Below are 17,991 nucleotides of genomic sequence, written 5' to 3'. Positions count from 1 at the left end.
TACTGCAAAACAAAAATAAACTTTAGAAGAAATGGAAATCCAGAGTCAGAAATTTTCTGAAGCACACCAAAATTATAAGAATTTTTTTTCATAATTAAACTAAAAAGTGCAACCCTTTATTGACCCCAAAGTGTAAACAACAACATAAAGAAAAACAATTTTTTTTTCAGTACCATCTTCATCATCATGGGTGATTTTCTTGAACCTGTATAATTTATGAAACAAAATTTCTCAAAACAAAAAAAAATCATGCAGAATAAACTTTACTACAAGATTTTTTGGGAAGGGATCAATTCATTAATAAAAAGTATAAATAATAAATATTCAATCATTTGTCTCATTTTATTTCCCTTTTCCCAATTAAAATATACATGAATAAAAGAACAAGCCTTTAATGGTTTTTAGAAGAAAGTTTTTTTGTTGATATTTTGTTTTACTTCTTTTAATCTGTAAGAACAAAACTCATATTATAAATCTCTCAGAAAATTTTCAAAGTCAAATTTGCTTTGCAATTTTTTGCACTATTAGAAAGGTACTAAATTAAAAACCAGTTTATGTTCTGTGGGTACATCTTGGCTGATCAACGACAACTATGAAAAGTCTTGAAGCACTTGCCCTCAATCTTGTGCCCTAAATTGGAAAAGAAGCCTGAATAAGGGACCATCTCTTTCCTATCTTTACTCATATCGAATGAAGGAAAATTATTTTTAGCCTCAAGCTATTATGTTCCCCAAATTTATTTGATAAGTTGATTCATGCAGGAAAGTTAACAACATCAATTTTTATCGTTTCTAATTCTCCATTCCTTCCGCTGCCAATTTACGCTCATTTGGTGGGTAACACGAGTCGCTTCGTCATAAATCATTCAGAGATTTTCGCACGACCCTGTCCAACGTAGATAAAGATAAATAGGGCCTGGGGAATTGCTTCGTCTTTCGACATCGGATCACTCCAGCGTATCGCCCTGCCAAACGCCGTCTGACAGAAACGCCGCAAAGCCCATCAATAATGCAATCGAAAAAAGAATTTCAAATTCAATGAGTGATGCAATATTCATACGCCTTGCACCTCATAAATGCAAACAGACATATCTATGCAATGAATAAAGGGCACTTACTGCAATCCTCATAGTGATACGATGTTGATAGTCTTTGTAATGGAAGGCAAGAGATAGAAATGGGGGAGACTGAAGATAGAGAACAGATACAGATAACAGGATGTCCCTAAGGTATCCTTTATTCTGTATTTTCCTTTTGATTTAGAAATTGAAATTGGCAGCTCATGACAGGTCATAAATCTTGGTGGTTTCGTTTTGGACACCCTCGAGAAAAGAAGATCGGGAGTGACCTAAGATTGCAGAGTAAAGTGTGTTGGGACAGGGTTCCGTTTCATAAAGACTTGTTATAATAACAAATTCACTATCAGCCAATCAGATTGAAGGATTTCAGTAACTTTTAACTGATATTGCAAACTTGTTTATATCATAACAACTTTGATAAAACCAGGCCCCAGGGCATCACTCCTCTATATCTGAGCGTCATTGGGTAACCATGAACTCTAGAATAATGTTGATGCAAGTATTGAAACTATAAACAAGCAATAGCATTAATGATTCAGATTATTCTTTCGCAATTTGATGTTTAATTGTTTGCTAACTTTAATATGAACCTTTTCTGGGCCCTGTTGCATAAAAGTTACCTTTATGGTAACTTTGCAATCCAATGTTAACTTGCACAGAATCCTCGATTCTGACTGGCTGATGAGCATTGTTACCTGGCAACGTTACCATAATAGTAACTTTTATGCAACGGGCCCTGGAGATCTTTCTCAGTTGCCCGCAATCCAATGAAGGCAATCGAGATAGGAAACAGAGAATAATCAATATTTTCCATTTTTAGGTCTAGAATGATCAATTTTCAAGTACAGGTTCAGTTATCAACCATTTTACATTCACAAATGTGAAAAAGATTTCTTTTACAACTTCCTAGTCACTAAACCAATACCACTCACGGGTAAGAAGCGGCAAATGTAGATTATTGTCTTGCAAACTAATGCTCCAAATGTGATGATGTTCAAAACCCACACTTCATAGTTAACAGTCCATGGTCATATTTACAGTTATAGAAAAAAACATATTTTCCATGGGATAATAATGACTATCGACCAATAAAACAATTCTGCTACCCACATTGCCAATTTGAACAATATCTTACCTCAAGTTTATCCCTGAATTCTTCTACTTTATTGCGGAGTTCGTAGACGACAGTCGGGATCTCTCCCCCATCGATCAGCACCTTCTTCTCTAACAATTCCAACCTAAAAGAGCAAGAGATTTTTTTTTTTAAATCATCTAATGATAGAAAAAAAGTAATGATTTACCTACCTATTATGTTATTTCAAGGACTCTGTGCTTTAAAGGTCAAGTCCACCCCAGAAAAATGTTGTCATGAATAAACAGAGAAAAATTAAACTAGCAGAACGCTGAAAACTTCATCAAAATCGGATGTTAAATGAAAGTTATGACATTTTAAGTAAAGTTTCGCTTATTTTTCACAAAACAGTGATATGCACAATTCAGTGACATGCAAATGAGACAGTCAATGATGTCCCTCACTCACTATTACCCTTTTTACACAGGATTTTCTTAACCCCGGACTATCGCTAACCCCGTACTATCCTTAACCCCGTACTATTTTTTTTCCTTTTTACACATGCCAAATTTTTATTGCTAACCCCGGATAAGGAATGCTTGCTTTTCACACACGAAACTCGCTAACCCCGGACTAGTGGTTTTTGTCGATCATTCGTAGTACAAGTACTTCACTCGTACCATTTTACACACGCTACAATTTCCTTAACCCCGTACTATAGGTGGGGCCAAATTGCCATTTGGCCCCACCTATAGTACGGGGTTAAGCTTAGCCCACTTTCGTTTTACACTAGCGATCTTAACCCCGTACTATCGCTCTTAGCACCGCAATTGCTGGGATAACCCTGCTTTTTTGCAGGGCCAAATAATCCCGTACTAAAGGTGGGGTTAGCCCACTTTGCAAAAATGCTGTGTAAAAAGAAAGTGGGCTAAGCTTAACCCCGTACTATAGGTGGGGCTAAATGGCAATTTAGCCCCACCTATAGTACGGGGTTAAGGAAATTTTAGCGTGTGTAAAAAGGGTATATTTCTTTTTTTTATTGTTTGAATTGTACAATATTTCATTTTTTACAGATTCGACAATAAGGACCAACTTGAATGAACCATATAGTATTAAACATTGCTAATTCCACATTTTAAGGGAGGATTACCTGTTGTTTCACTTGACAGTGGGATAATTTCATATAATATTTCATATAATTTAAAAAAAAAAATATTGAGTGGATGACGCCATCAGTCTCCTCATTTGCATACCGACCAGGATGTGCATTTAACTGTTTTGTGAAAGTAAGCGAAACTTCAAAATGTCATAACTTTCTTATTTTACATCCGATTTTGATGAAATTTTCAGTGTTGTACTCGTTGGATTTTTATCTTTTTATTCAAATCAACTTTTTGTTGGGGTGGACTTGTCCTTTAAACATATATTGCTTTATGCTTAGTTCATACTAAGTATTGTTATATGCAAATTTAAAACTATATTTTGTAGATGTGAATATTTGTTTTGCATGGTGAAAAATAAACACAAAAAAACAAAAAATAATGTATATTTCATTTTCAAACTACATGTAGCTTTCTAGGCATTTGCTCCTGTGGCAATTGCTCCAACAGAAAATCTACAAAGTACGCCAGGAATAAAATCCAACCCTATTCCTGACATCTTTTTCTACCAAAGGAGAGTAGTACTATACAATAACTTTGGTGTACCCCAAGAGATAAGTCAAATATTTGTTTTAAAAAATTTCTATAAACTTGTCGATATGAATTTTGACTAAACTCCAATAGAGAAAATATTTCATACCAAACATTTTCTCTGGTTACATCATCAAATCAAAGTTTTGCTATTTCCAATGACTGCTGAACATTTGACGACCTTGGCTGAAATTGTGTTTTCGCAGCAAACGCCAGAGTTTAATCTCACAGCCTTATCAACCCCTAAGATTCGGCTTTCTAAATGTCAGGGCCGATCGTCGGAGAGATTTTCTTCTCTAACAATTCCAACCTAAAAGATTTTCTTTTCATAACAGCAATCACCACATCTTTAATAAACCACACCCAGGCAGAAGAAAAGAGGCCTTTAATCCTATTTATTTCATCCGGATAGAATGGTTAATAAAGAGTAATGGCGGCAGAACGATTCACGTAGAAATAAATGATGCACTCAGGCCGACGGAAAGAATCTGCTAACCTTGCCAGCAAATAATAGGGTGAATTTACCACATGCATTAATATTTCCAATACGGTAAATGAAATATCTATAAGGGTCTTTTAACCTTGCTAGCATAATAGGCGAAAATACTCTGCATATTGCATCATCATTTAATTAAATATCTCACTTAATATTCACTTATCGACCTCTCATAGAGCCCCCCCCCCCCTAGCTCTCTCTATCTCTTTCCTTATTTTTCTCTCTTAGTATTTCACCACAAAATACATGCAAGCACTTACATTTCTCTATTTCATTATCTATAAGTTGGCCCTTCCTTGTCACTCATGTTGTTTATATATGAATATCTCTTTGAACAGAAGATGATGTAATAGAAAACAAATCTTAAAAATCTACAACTGAATATCTTTAGACAATTGCAAATTATGTAAATGAATTTCATTCTACTGTATTTCAACTGATGAATGGTAAACTGAAAATATGAAATATACAAGAGGTATGAATTTTGTATATAAATCATTATACATTTCATCATCCATCAAAAATAAAAAAAATTTATATGATAAAAATATCATTTCAAATATTGCCCCATAGCAATTGGTATCAAAAGGTTAGACAATTCTAACCTTCTTTGCAAACGAATCAAAACTAATACACTGACGATTTAATTTAAAAAAAGAATGAACATTCAAGTACTGATAGATTTAGCACTTTGCAAATCGCGTTTATCAATAAAAGCATCTCCTTTGGGATGGTGAGGGGCTTTTTTATGGGATTCAAGTGACAATCCAGGTTTTCTGGATTTCAATTCACATCCAAGATATCAACCTAACCTTTCATTATTTACCCCTGACAAATCTTGAAAGATCTTGATTGACATTCAACTAATCCCTCGCCGTCATGTCTAAACAGCCGTTCGTGATAGTTGGGCTTTTACCGACTAAATAAAACATGCAGGCGTCAGCCCTGGTCCCACGTGCACATCCTCGCGTATGTGACCGTCATGCCGATATGTTTTTACAAGCTTCGAAAGACACACAATTGTGTTGAATTACGTGTGCTTGCAAAGTGCAAATGTCTTCGGTTACGCTTCATCACGCGTGACCTGAACGTGAATTGAATTCCGTCGTAAACGTTTGTTTTTTTGGTATGCTGATGTAACGATGCCCGCAAGCAGTGATTGCAAAACCAACTGTAAGGGCCATAAGATACCCATGAAAATGTCAATGAACGCTGTCTCGGCATAGATTTGTTTTGCTTTTTCAAACATGGTGAAATCTCTGCTTGTTGCAATTTGATTAATCTTCAAATTTCATTTTCTTTAGAATGCCCATGAGAGCATGGTAAAAGGCTGTTAAAATTACATTATATCTGTTAAGAGTTTGCATTAAAATTATAATATTGTTGATAAATGTATAGGCCCTAACAGTTTATATTACATTTGTTTTAATTGTATCATGTTATTCAAGAGATTGCTTTACACGATTTGGAACACAAGTTCAGTAAATAAAATCAAATGACTGATTTTTACTGTCTCCTGCCATGCAGTGACTGTAATATGCCAGTTCACGGTTAGCTCATGATCAACTTTTCTCAAATGACCTTTGTGATTTTTCATTAGGATAAGCACTATCATTTTCAAATGTAGATGTTGCGTAAGCTTTACCGGTAGAGTATTCAAATTCTAAGAACAAAAGGCATTGTATAGACCAGGTGACTAGAATAGTACATCAGGGATAAAGTTTGGAAATCTGTTTTATTGTCTGCCTTTGGCACATTTGACTATTGTTTAGGCTACTGTCAACTACCAGTGATTATGAAGGCTCTATTTATTACTCTTCAGCTTGGATGTGATAAATATTTTGAAAGGAATACATGAATAATCATCAAATCACAAATGCCTAGATGTCAGTGAATTTGAAAGGTACCTTCATGGTTGTCTCCAATGACCTTTTTCTGCTCGTGCGCAGTTTACAACCGTGAACAGGCTTATTATTCTGCTATGCAGTGACTGTAATTATTTTACCATGAAATATTATTAAATCAATTTTAAGCTTCAACCAACTTAATGATTATTTGGAGCGCGCTTTTGTTCACTCCTGTGAAAAATTATTGTTTATTCATTTGTATGTTCAATTGTTGCATGGATATAAAATAATCAATCAATCTAATGAAATAATACCACCTAAAAATATGAAATGGTTCAGATAACTCATTATTCCAAAATAACACTGATAGAAAACTATCAAAACCCTGATATAATTTTGAAAAATAAACGATTTTTGACAAACATGATAAAATCAAATAAAAAAAAACATTTATCAAACCATGAAGACTAAACAATCTTTATTTTTCTGTGAAAATGGAGTTTATGGAAAATTCATGAAAATGAAAATAATGTTTTTTCAAAACCAATTTTTGTGTGCCAGTTCGTGAGTAAAGGTAATTATATACAAGGATAAAACCGCCAAAAGGGACAAATCCTAACTAATAGAATCTGAAAAAGGGATAGCGGAAACTGTGTCAGTAAATGTTAGCTAACGGAACACTGGAATGCTCTCCAAATAGGCTGAGAATAAAATGTTTTGTCCTGTTGGCAAACTCTCATTCCTTAGCATGCTTAGTGGCAGGCAGACCTCAAAGGCATGCATGAAGTTAGGGGCTTAGCCCCCTTAGACCTCAAGTTGGGGCAAACAAAATGGTAGGTGATTGAAAATGCTGTGTACAGTTCTGAACCTCACGCGAGCACCCAAGATAGAAGAGTGCTTCTTATAGTGTCATTTTGTTTTACTAAATAATGTGACTCAAAGAATACACAAAACAACTCTCAAGCGTGGTCAAGGCACTGCAATTTTATCATTTTTACCCTGGCCATCTCATGATGTACAGCCATATATCGAGGATGCAGGAAATTGTGTATGAAATCCCTGCCAAAGGGAATTACATAACTGGGATTGGAACCACGAAACTCTGATATTCGGGTGAGGATTAAAACCACTAGACTGCAATACTTTGTAGTATTTATGTATCATTCATTTCTTAAAAAGAGTTTCAATCAATTTGGATTAATCATAGTATCAAGGGTGTGACTTTTAAATCACTTTCAACATGACATTACTCTAAGCAAACCAAAACTTAAAGCAGATACAAATCAATAGCGCCATCTCGAGTCCTCAACTACTCATACCTGGCCATTTTCCTGACCCATGATGCTAGTGTAGTCTGGTAATGAAGACCCACTTGAATGATAACATGCTAATTAACTACTCAATATATTTATACCGCAATAATTATGTCACCAAGTAGCAAAACAATTACTTTTCCTCCCAGAACATTTTAGTTTCTCTATATAAATACAATTATAGTTCAAGTTATTCTCTGTAGTATGAGTAGATATCTGAAAATGTATATTTTAAGACTTTGTATTTATAACACACAGTCAATGAGAGACCACACACAGTTCACTCCCCCTTGAAGTCTAAGTAGGGCCGTCTGCACCATCCCGAAGTTTCAAATTAGCGCGCTATTTCTGATCCGGCAAATTATCCCGATCTGAAAAATCTTGAGATAGTTGGCGGTGCAGACGCAATTATCGCGCTAGTTCGTAGGATTAATCTCGAGATTGCAATCCCAAGTCAACTCGGGTTTATTTGCAAAATAGCCCGCTATTTTACGAATTATCCCGCTAATTCGTCGGTGCAGACGCACTCGAGATTGGACTCGGGGTAATTTATTCATGACGTCAGTCCATAATGCAATTCGCGTTCCACTTCCGCCTTGGTCAAAACATAAACACGTGCGAAAGTCAACTTTATACATGCGAATAGCGTTCATAATACCTTGGTCACATTTGCTCTACGGCGGCCGTACGGCGAGTCGAAAACAGTCGTTTTATTAATTTTGATTCAAACCACCTATATGAAGTTGGTACAAAAAATGTTAAAACGACTGTTTTCGACTCGCCGTACGGCCGCCGTAGAGCAAATGTGACCAAGGTATAAGCAACGATGGTGTCCCCACCTGTGAATGGATTTTGGGAGAGACCCCGGGAGAGACCAGACCGAAGGGGGAGGCGCTCATCGCATCGACGATGGTCATATTCAATAACAACACTGACAGCAGTGTTGTCTTATTCCTTCGCAAAATGTGAGCAAATAGCATTTCTTTCCTCCTCCCTCTCTCTGTCGTTGCCTCCTACTCCGCCATCATATTTCACGAAGAATATATCACTTCTTCACTCGCTGAGCTGAAAGGATTGTTGCATAACACCGGTTGAATTCGGCGAAAGTACTAGTGAAAGGAGTTCATTGCTTGCATATCGCGGGAAGTTATTCAAAAGCGCGGGCCGTTGAAACTCAAGATCCGAAAGTGCGCATGCCCGGAATATCGGGCTTGTTGCCTCGCTCGAGCAGATATAGCTCCTCGTGGGATGGTGCAGACGGGGTTTCTTGAATCTCGAGATTAATCGCGAAGAGGGCTGATCGGGCTAAAATCTCGAGATTGAGCAAACTCGGGATGGTGCAGCACCGCCTACTGTCATAGCTCTCTGAGAGTGAGAAAGACAATTTATCTCCATAGGTACTTTGTGGTTTCAGAATTTCAGGGAATACATCCCTAATAAAAAAAATTGAACTGTCCTGCCCTTTGAAAGGCAATTCCCTCCCCCATCCTTTAAAAACTACTGGATCCACCTTTACACTCAAGTAGGCTGCTCTTGGATTGCATAGCCTCCTTCCTTCCTTTCTTCTTTTGGAGGTAAACATATAAGCTTTGCTTGCAACTGGCTAGCCCGCTGTATGCACCCATCAAACTCAACATTCAACGCAGTATCACCTCTATATAAACGATCGTTCATGTTGGTTTTCGGTGGCGGATCCAGGATACTTCAAATAGAGCGGGCGCAAAGAGCAAATCTGAAAATAGAGGGGACTCTGAAGACACTTTTCATAGATTTAGCAATGTAAATATATATGTTTAATGGGTGATTGTAAGAATAAGGAGAGGGAGAACGCATCCCTGTGGCACCCCAGCTGGATCAGCCATTAAATGCACACATATTTGTCTTCTTGTCCGAGTGATTTTTCACACACACTAACAATATTTGTAAAAACATGTAAATGTATGTGTTTACTACTAATCTAATTATCTTCTTTAATTCATTTTACATTTTAAGATGGGCTGGTTGGGGATTGTTTTATGAATAGCAATAACCAACATTCACATTGGTGCACAAATTCAAAACCTTATTGAAATAATTGTTTAAATTCATCCAAAATCTTTAGTAGGAGAGCTTCAATTTTAATTAAGTAGTTCCACGGAATGCCATTGTTCTTTAGAATGTGTTTGGTCCCCCCAACAGACCACCAAACTCAATGGAAAGTGTGTTCAATATAGCAGCATAGAGCATTTGGGGCAATCAAACCAATAAGTTGGGAAATTCTGTTGAAGTTCCACATTTTACAATAATTTTGAATAAAATTGAATAATTCATAACTTACCTTGATTCCATTTTTTGTATATCAAAGCCCAGCTTCTCTGCTACACTTCCTATTGAAAAAAATATACAGAGGTAAATATCATTATACACTTTTTATTTGTATTACAACTAAGGCAGTGCCAGCTTCTTTTGAAGTGTGGCCGAGTGGTCCAAGGCGCCTGACTAAACATTTGAAAGTCCTGGGGGATGTTTCACAAAGATTTAAGTACCAGGTATGACTTACAGTTGCATTTAAATCCTGATGTGTACATGTCATATAACGCGCAATCTTACTGATTTATATGCAGTAGTGCGTGTCTTCTTTCATGATCTGACCAATGTGGTAATGCCTTTTATAACGCACGCAACTAGACATTTAAGTGCGACTCGAAGTCATACTTAAATCTTTGTGAAACTCCCCCCCCCCCAGGTTCTATCCTTGGCCACTACACCAATGCCCTTTCTTAAAGGTCAAGTCCACCCCATAAAAATGTTGATTTGAATAAATAGAGAAAAATAAAACTTGCAAAATGCTGAAAATTGCATCAAAATTGGATGTAAAATGAGAAAGTTATGACATTTTGAAGTTTTGCTTATTTTTCACAAAACAGTGATATGCACAACTCAAATGAGACTATCGATGATGTCCCTCACTCACTATTTCTTTTGTATTTTATTGTTTGAATTATACAATATTTCATTTTTTATAGATTTGACAATAAGGACCAACTTGACTGAATCATATAGTATTAATCAATGCTCATTCCACATGTTCAGGGAGGAATTAATCGTTGTTTCACTCGACAATGAGGAGAAAAATAGAATATTCCCAATTTCATATAATAAAATACAAAAGAAATAGTGAGTGGATGACGTCATCAGTCTCCTCATTCGCATACCCACCAGTATGTGCATATAACTGTTTTGTGAAATAAAGCAAAACTTTAAAATGTCATAACTATCTTAGTTTACATCCGATTTTGATGAAATTTTCAGTGTTATGCTTGTTGGATTTTTCTTTTTATTCAAATCAACTTTTCGTTGGAGTGAACTTGTCCTTTAAACGCTCCTTCTCGGTAAATAAGACAATTTAGAAGCTCGAGCTTGAATGGCTTTCTCACACTTTGACATTGTAATTACTCTTTCTATCATTGAATAATATGAAGGCTCTTCGATTGAAAAAAAAATCAGTGAAATGATGGGTTTGCGAGTTCTACAGTGATCTACTTTAGATGTGAAATAATAATAATACAAGTTGACAAGACAGTAATTGAGCACGAAAACAATTGTAAAAGAATGCAGTAGCAAAGGTTGAAATTGTGTAGTGGTAGTAGTGGTGATAATAGTAGAAGTAGTAGTAGTAGCAGCAGCAGCAGCAGCATTAGTAGTAATAGAAGTAGTAGTAGTAGTAGTAGTAGTAGTAGTAGTAGTAGTAGTAGTAGTAGTAGTAGTAGTAGTAGTAGTAGTAGTGGTGGTGGTAGTAGAAGTAGTGGTGGTAGTAGTAGTAGTAGTAGTAGAAGTAGTAGTAGCAGCAGCAGCAGCAGTAGTAGAAGTAGTTATAAAACTACCAGTCACAAACAAAAATAACAATAAAAACAATAAAATAATAAGAAACCACCAAACTGTATATGAAAAGAAACCAAACCAAGAGAAAGACAGGCACACGTACTCCTACCGTCGCAGTGAGCCGCTACCACATCTAATTTATATCTAGAATCTGGTGTATTCTCTTCCAGTTTGGGTGAGATGTTGACCAAATTTCCTTTCTGGTTGTAAAGCTTAAGAATGTCGTTAGGTCCGGCCTCGGCTGCTGACCGAAAGACATCTGTGAAAGGAGGGAGAAAAAAGGGAAACAAGAGGAAGTTGTTACTGTCTTTTGATAAAACTATGTGTTTCAACAAGCTTTCTCATTTAACACGTTATCCTCCATATCAGGTGAGATATTATACAAATAGTGAATGTTTATGAGTGCAATGGACAGAATACTTCATGAGGTGAACGATGAAAAGATCCATTCAACTTGGCTACGCCTCATTGAATGGATCTTTTCATCTTTCACCAAATGAAGTATTCTGTCCATTGCACGAAATAAGGAACATTCATTATTTGTTTCATATGACACTTAAAACTAGATTATTTTTCATAGGAAATTTATCAGTTTCGATGCAAAATATGATCATGCAGTGCAAGCTTGGTCTGTTGATTATCGCATATGCCGCGTACAATGCCCGCGTGCAATGGACAAAATCGTATGGATCCAAAATTGCAGGATGAATGGATCCTAAATTGCACGGTCAATGACGTCATTGTAAAATGGTCCGAATGATCGATATCAAACAACCAATCAAATGCCAAGGATCTATCTAGGTGTCATATAATGCTCAATATATTCGTCCCTGTCATATCAACACACATAAACAAAATACATCTTCACTTTAGTTCAGCACTTCTGAGGTCATGAAATTCAACAGCAAGCACAGATTAACTGACAATTGAAAACAGTTCACATATTTCAATTCTGATCTCTTGTAAAATCCCTCCATATATCATCTTCTGTTCCTTATCTTTGTTGTTGTTGTTGTCTGTCTTCTACCACCTAGTCAGCATTGCCAACAACAAACAAAGTAATCTCTAAATCTTTTTTAGAAAGTTGTGTAACTGATATTTTTAGCTTTTTTTAATGGATCTAGTAACATCTTGCCTGGTCATTTTTAATAAGCAAAATTAATAAATCGATAATCTGGTCACTGTAAATGCACTCAAAATTGAAAGGTCGGAAAGAGGCAAACCATGCCTTGAAAGGCCCAAGGAATGAGGGTATCTTAAAAAAAGGCGGGGGGAAAACTGTCACTTCTCAGCCCTTTCCACCCTTTAATATTCTTCCACCTTTTATTTTCTTTAAAAAGGGGGAAGCTGACTCGTATGCTTTGCTGAGTTTGCTCCCTCACTTTCAACACTCCTGTTAAATTTCCTGGCTACTCTAAATTCCTAAGACTTAAAATAAATCCAAATATGCTATGAATAGTGACCTGCCAAATAATTTTCAGATTTTGATTTAAACCCTGATTTAAATATACAGCTATAAGATTTGAATTTCAAATCTTTTGAAATACAAAATTTAACCTTTAAGATGAAAAATATATCAACTATTTGGCCGGTCACAATTCACAGCTGATCCATATTCATTTTTAATTCTTGAAATATAGTGTCTGCTGATGTTTACGCTGGAAGCAGCGAAGTAAATATATTCATATCTGGTCATAATGGAGATTTTTATTTCATTTTGCACATACTTCTTGCTGTCTTTTAAGGTCATGACATGTTCCTTTAAGAGAAGTCTTTTGTCACATTGTGGGAGTTGGTCATATAAAATCAGGCCAGCTGCATTCTCATCGAATTACAGCTATCCCGCTGAGGACCTCAGGCTGTTTGCCCAGACCCTTTTCAAAGTTCTTCTTCCCCCTCATCTATCTCTTTCTCTCAATATTTGTCATATCGTTTTACAAGACGAAAGGTGAAAGTTGCATCATTTCCCCCTTCGATTGCGAAGAATGAGCACTATTACATTCACTTTCACGTGGGGGCCATCGTTTTGCAACCATTCTCCGAGAATTATCGGTTACAGTCAAGGGAGACACCTGACCTATAGATGTAAGGGATACTGTCTTCAGTAACCAATAACGTATTGGAAAACAAGCAATTACATTTCCAATGTGTTATATTAAATTTTCCTTTTTTTTGCAGTCAATATCCTGATACTGTCTTGGTTTCAGATACTCTTCAGTTGAGTTCAGTTAAGTTTAAGAAAGTGCATCACAAAATATTCACATATTTGACATGAGGATATTTTTCTATTAGCATTTTCTCACCCCACCCCTGCTTATCCTTCCCCTTTCCCTTAATTTTAATGTCCTCTCAATCTCCATGTCAATCAATTTATTTCCCAATTATTTGTATTTCCCCCATTTTCCACAACTACCCCGCTCCATCTCTCTCTGTCTCTCTCTTTACCCCCCCCCCCCCCACTAGTTGCCTAGTCCAATCTGCTCAACTTTGGCAAAAGGAAGCAAGTGACACATCAGTCAAATTTGAGTTATTGTTGTTTCTGAAACACCCTTTGTATGTTGCACATTCAGACAAAATTTGGGGAAGAAATTATCTTTCTATGGAAAGATATTGAAGAAAATATGCTGTTAAATTGCATTGACCAGGGACGTGAGAGGGACGCCTATGTAAATGACGAACGCACATTGCTTATTTACAACCATTAATACTTTTGTAACTTGCTTCCTTTTGCCAAAGTACGGCAGAAATAATCAACATCCTCTTCTCCCTTTCCCCCTCCATTTTCTATCTCTTTCTCTGTCATTCTCCCTCTCTCTTTCTCTTTCTCATCTGTCCTCCTCCAAGCTTCTCTCATGCGACTCACTCCTATTCCAATTCCCCCATTCCTCCTTGTTAAGTCCAAACACTCCAATCTGCATCCGAGCCCTGTTTGTTATGGCAGCGCTGTCCTAAATATATATACTCGCCACCTCAGCTGGGTCGGCAATTCGCAGCGAATTAACGGCCAATAATGGGGTTGTTCAAATAACGTCATCATTTTCATCCTTGCCGTATTATTAGCCCTTCACGCCGATGCCCGGGGGCCGGCTAGCAACGGGGGAAGTGTGGGAGTAATGAAAGATCCAAGTTATTGTTTCACAAATGTATGACTTGTTTGATAAAAAGACAAATATGTTCTAACACGGTGGTGCCACAAGGCAAACATTACCGCCCTACATATTTAATAAAGGCCATCATAAACAATCAGTTGAGTATAAGTAATTGCTAAACTCAACAAGTGCAATCAATTTCAATAAAGCTGTTCTATATACTGTCATCACAAGTACATGTTTGTATGATTCAGCTTACTCGTAAAATTTGAAACAAATGTTAATCATTCTTGGCATAAATCTTGGGGGAACTCCCACTGGATCAAGATAAAAACACCAATGCCAGTTATATACTACTTATCATATTATTTTGGAATAATATTATGGTTAAAAAATCCACAGTACATGCATTGCTCATGAGGTGCTATAACATCTAAAATAAGACAAAAATAGCTGAAATATTTAGGCAATACATCTCAGAGTAGTGTATAGTCCCATATATGTAAGTGCATGTATTTCATAAAATTGTACACATATGATTGCTAGTTATTTAAAGGACAGGTCTACCCCAACAAGAAGTTGATTTGAATAAAAAGAGAAAAATCCAAAAGCATAACACTGAAAATTTCATCAAAATCAGATGTGAAATAAGAAAGTAATGACATTTTAAAGTTTCGCTTAATTAAAAAAAAAAAATTATATGCACATCCTGGTTGGTATGCAAATGAGGAGACTGGTGACGTCATCCACTCACTATTTCTTTTGTAATTCATTATATGAAAAATGAAATATTATAAATTTCTCCTCACTTTGAAGTGAAACACCGATTAATTCCTCCCTGAACATATGGAATTAGCATTGTTTAACAATATATGGTTCAGTCAAGTTGGACCTTAATGTCAAATCTGTAAAAAAATGAAATAATGTATAATTCAAACAATAAAAAAACAAAAGAAATAGTGAGTGGGGGACGTCATCGACTGTCTCATTTGCATGTCACTGTGTTGTGCATGATAACTGTTTTGTGAAAAATAAGTGAAACTTTAATGTCATAACTTTCTGATTTTACATTCGATTTTGATGAAATTTTCAGCGTTTATGCTAGTTTGATTTTTCTCTATTTATTCAAAGCAACATTTTTTCTGGGGTGGACTTGACCTTTAAATACTACTTTTAGACAAATCTTAATACCTTAGTGCTATGTGTTAGGTATTGATTACACTGTAAGATATCAAAGCCTTGCCAGAGGAAAGATAAAATAGTTTGATATTAATATCAAACTTAAAATCCCACATTAATATACCAATACTATAAAACTATATAGATAAATGTCAATCAAAAATGTACAGTTATTCATTTGATATATTTTTTATCTATTAATTGTGGTAAACAATATACATTGTGGGTTTTCTCCTGAATTGGATATTCAAAAAAAGATGTATAGGTGAAAGGAGAAATGAGTATAAATTCTAAAAAAATTAATCTGATTTTAACTTTACTTTCATTAACAACCTCAAAGATTTATTTATTCCTGTTTAAAGCATGACATACATGTAGTCGCAGGCATACCACTGGCTTTGCTGTGACACTCCAAAAAGTGCAGAAGCCGAAAAAGCGCTTTTCAAATTGAGGAATTTTGTCAGCCTAATTCGGCGATATATCAGTTGAGACACCCGTGAGTCTTACAAAAACCCTCCAGCTTTGGAGTATTGGTTCTGCGGGGCAATATCCTTCGTCCCTGGTCCCCTCCAATAAAAGGTGACATTTTTGGCTGTTTCCTTCTCCTCAAATCAAATTGCATTGGATAAGATGTCACAATATCCCCAAGATTGTAGGCATTTTCCTTTTTTGGGGGGGCAAGAGGAGCTGAATGTTGTGCGTGTTGTGATTTAATGGGCAATGAGCTCAGTTACAAAAGGCAGCCAGTTTTGAATGTTTTAAAAAGATGGAATCATGTTTCTTCTGTGATCATCAATTTTTCATGTATTTGCCTTAAAAGAGGCTGTTAATAGTAAAAGAAAGATAATTTTCTACATTTCATCTGGACTGGCAACCATTTTAGATTATTTCCATATTTATTAACCAGAAGTTTATTGTCTTTAATATCGTCCGGGGGCCGTTTCATAAAGCTGTTCGTAAGTTAAGAGCGACTTTAAGAACGACTGGTGAACCTTTCTTACGTGCTAAAAATCACCAATGAACATTAATGGTGAATATCATTTACCATAAGAAAGGATCACCAGTCGTTCTTAAAGTCGCTCTTAACTTACGAACAGCTTTATGAAACACCCGCCAGATATTGACAGATTCACGTTATGTATAGATCTGAGTCTTTGAGATTTCATAATTCGACTGAAACACTTGCTTTGAGGTCCAATGCTAGAGAGCAGCAGATAAAATACTTTTTCATTAAGAAATGAAAGGTGTCTGTTTAATAATCTACATGTCACATCTTCAGGGTTAAAACACAAACCAGTTTTGAAGATTTTAAGGTATGATCATGCTTTGCATCCAATCAATACTTCTTTAAATGAAACAAAAACAAAATATATTTTCCTGCTCACTTTCAAGATGCTGCAAATGATTGACACTATTTTCAAAGAGAGAAAAAACACAGCATAGTTGGAGCTGCTATCTCTTAGAGAATGACATGTGTTGATTTCCCATTAGACAAAACTTCAGCAAGGGATTCGATATCCCCAAGTAATGACAATAATGAACTTGCGTAAATCCTTTTAAGATGATGGCAAGAATAAAAGGTGATGCATTTATAATGGAGAGCAGACGCTGTCATGACACTTATCGCATCGTGCTAAATTGACTTCTGAGGGGGAATAATGACAATTGTTACTCTAGATGTAGAGTTGAATTCCACTTCATTTAGTGCAGTATTGATGCGTGTGATGAAAAATTCTTCTTCTTTCCTTGGCCTTTTAATGCCAAACAGTTAGAACTGACTATTTTTGCCACATCTTTTAATAAAAACTACATGATTGAAGCATATTAGTCTTTTCCAATTTCTGTAGGTATAATTGTGTTTCTTGATTAATGGGGAAAATGAATAATTTATCAATTATTATATGTATTCTCACAATTCAATTATACAATAATAAAACATGGGCAAATTTCATTGTAAAAAGTGCAGACAATCATCAAAAGAAGATGACGGAGGTTAAACAACCATAGTCAACATAAGACAAAAGAAAAATAAAAAGGCATCATAAACATTGATTTTACCTTGAACACTCTGAGCGGTAAAATAAAGGCCTGAAAAAAATGCACCTGAAATCATTTTTCAGGTGCAAAAAAGTGGGAAATGAAAAAAACTACAAGCACCATCCTAGTTGTTTTACATAAAATGTAAACAGATACCGTGTTTACACTTAATCGGCATTTGAATCGGCTCGCGGTTCTGAACCGCGAGCCGATGCAGCATCGGCTTTTTCATAGCGTGTAAACGCGAGTAACTTGAATCGGCTCGCGGTTCAGAACCGGCAATTTGCACCACCAAAGTAGTAGGTTCTGAACCGCGAGCCGATGCAGA

At 36.0% G+C, this 17,991-nt stretch overlaps 1 protein-coding gene across 1 annotated transcript in view; it reads right to left on the bottom strand.

The window, feature by feature from the left end:
- The window catches only part of LOC129275739 (high affinity cGMP-specific 3',5'-cyclic phosphodiesterase 9A-like), a 37,711-nt gene extending 23,435 nt beyond the window's left edge, over positions 1–14,276 (bottom strand). The window contains exons 1-4 of the mRNA XM_064109145.1: positions 14,222–14,276; positions 11,468–11,617; positions 9,815–9,863; positions 2,214–2,316 (exon numbers count right to left, since the gene is read on the bottom strand). Coding sequence (XP_063965215.1) covers positions 2,214–2,316; positions 9,815–9,863; positions 11,468–11,617; positions 14,222–14,276 — 357 coding nt within the window. The remainder of the gene's footprint in view (positions 1–2,213; positions 2,317–9,814; positions 9,864–11,467; positions 11,618–14,221) is intronic.
- Positions 14,277–17,991: the final 3,715 nt, after the last annotated feature.

This window comes from Lytechinus pictus, chromosome 14 (genome assembly GCF_037042905.1).
Source record: "Lytechinus pictus isolate F3 Inbred chromosome 14, Lp3.0, whole genome shotgun sequence".
In the NCBI taxonomy this organism is placed as follows: domain Eukaryota; kingdom Metazoa; phylum Echinodermata; class Echinoidea; order Temnopleuroida; family Toxopneustidae; genus Lytechinus; species Lytechinus pictus.
Note: the sequence above shows the minus strand (reverse complement) of the source record. Positions and strands in the feature narration are given on the sequence as shown.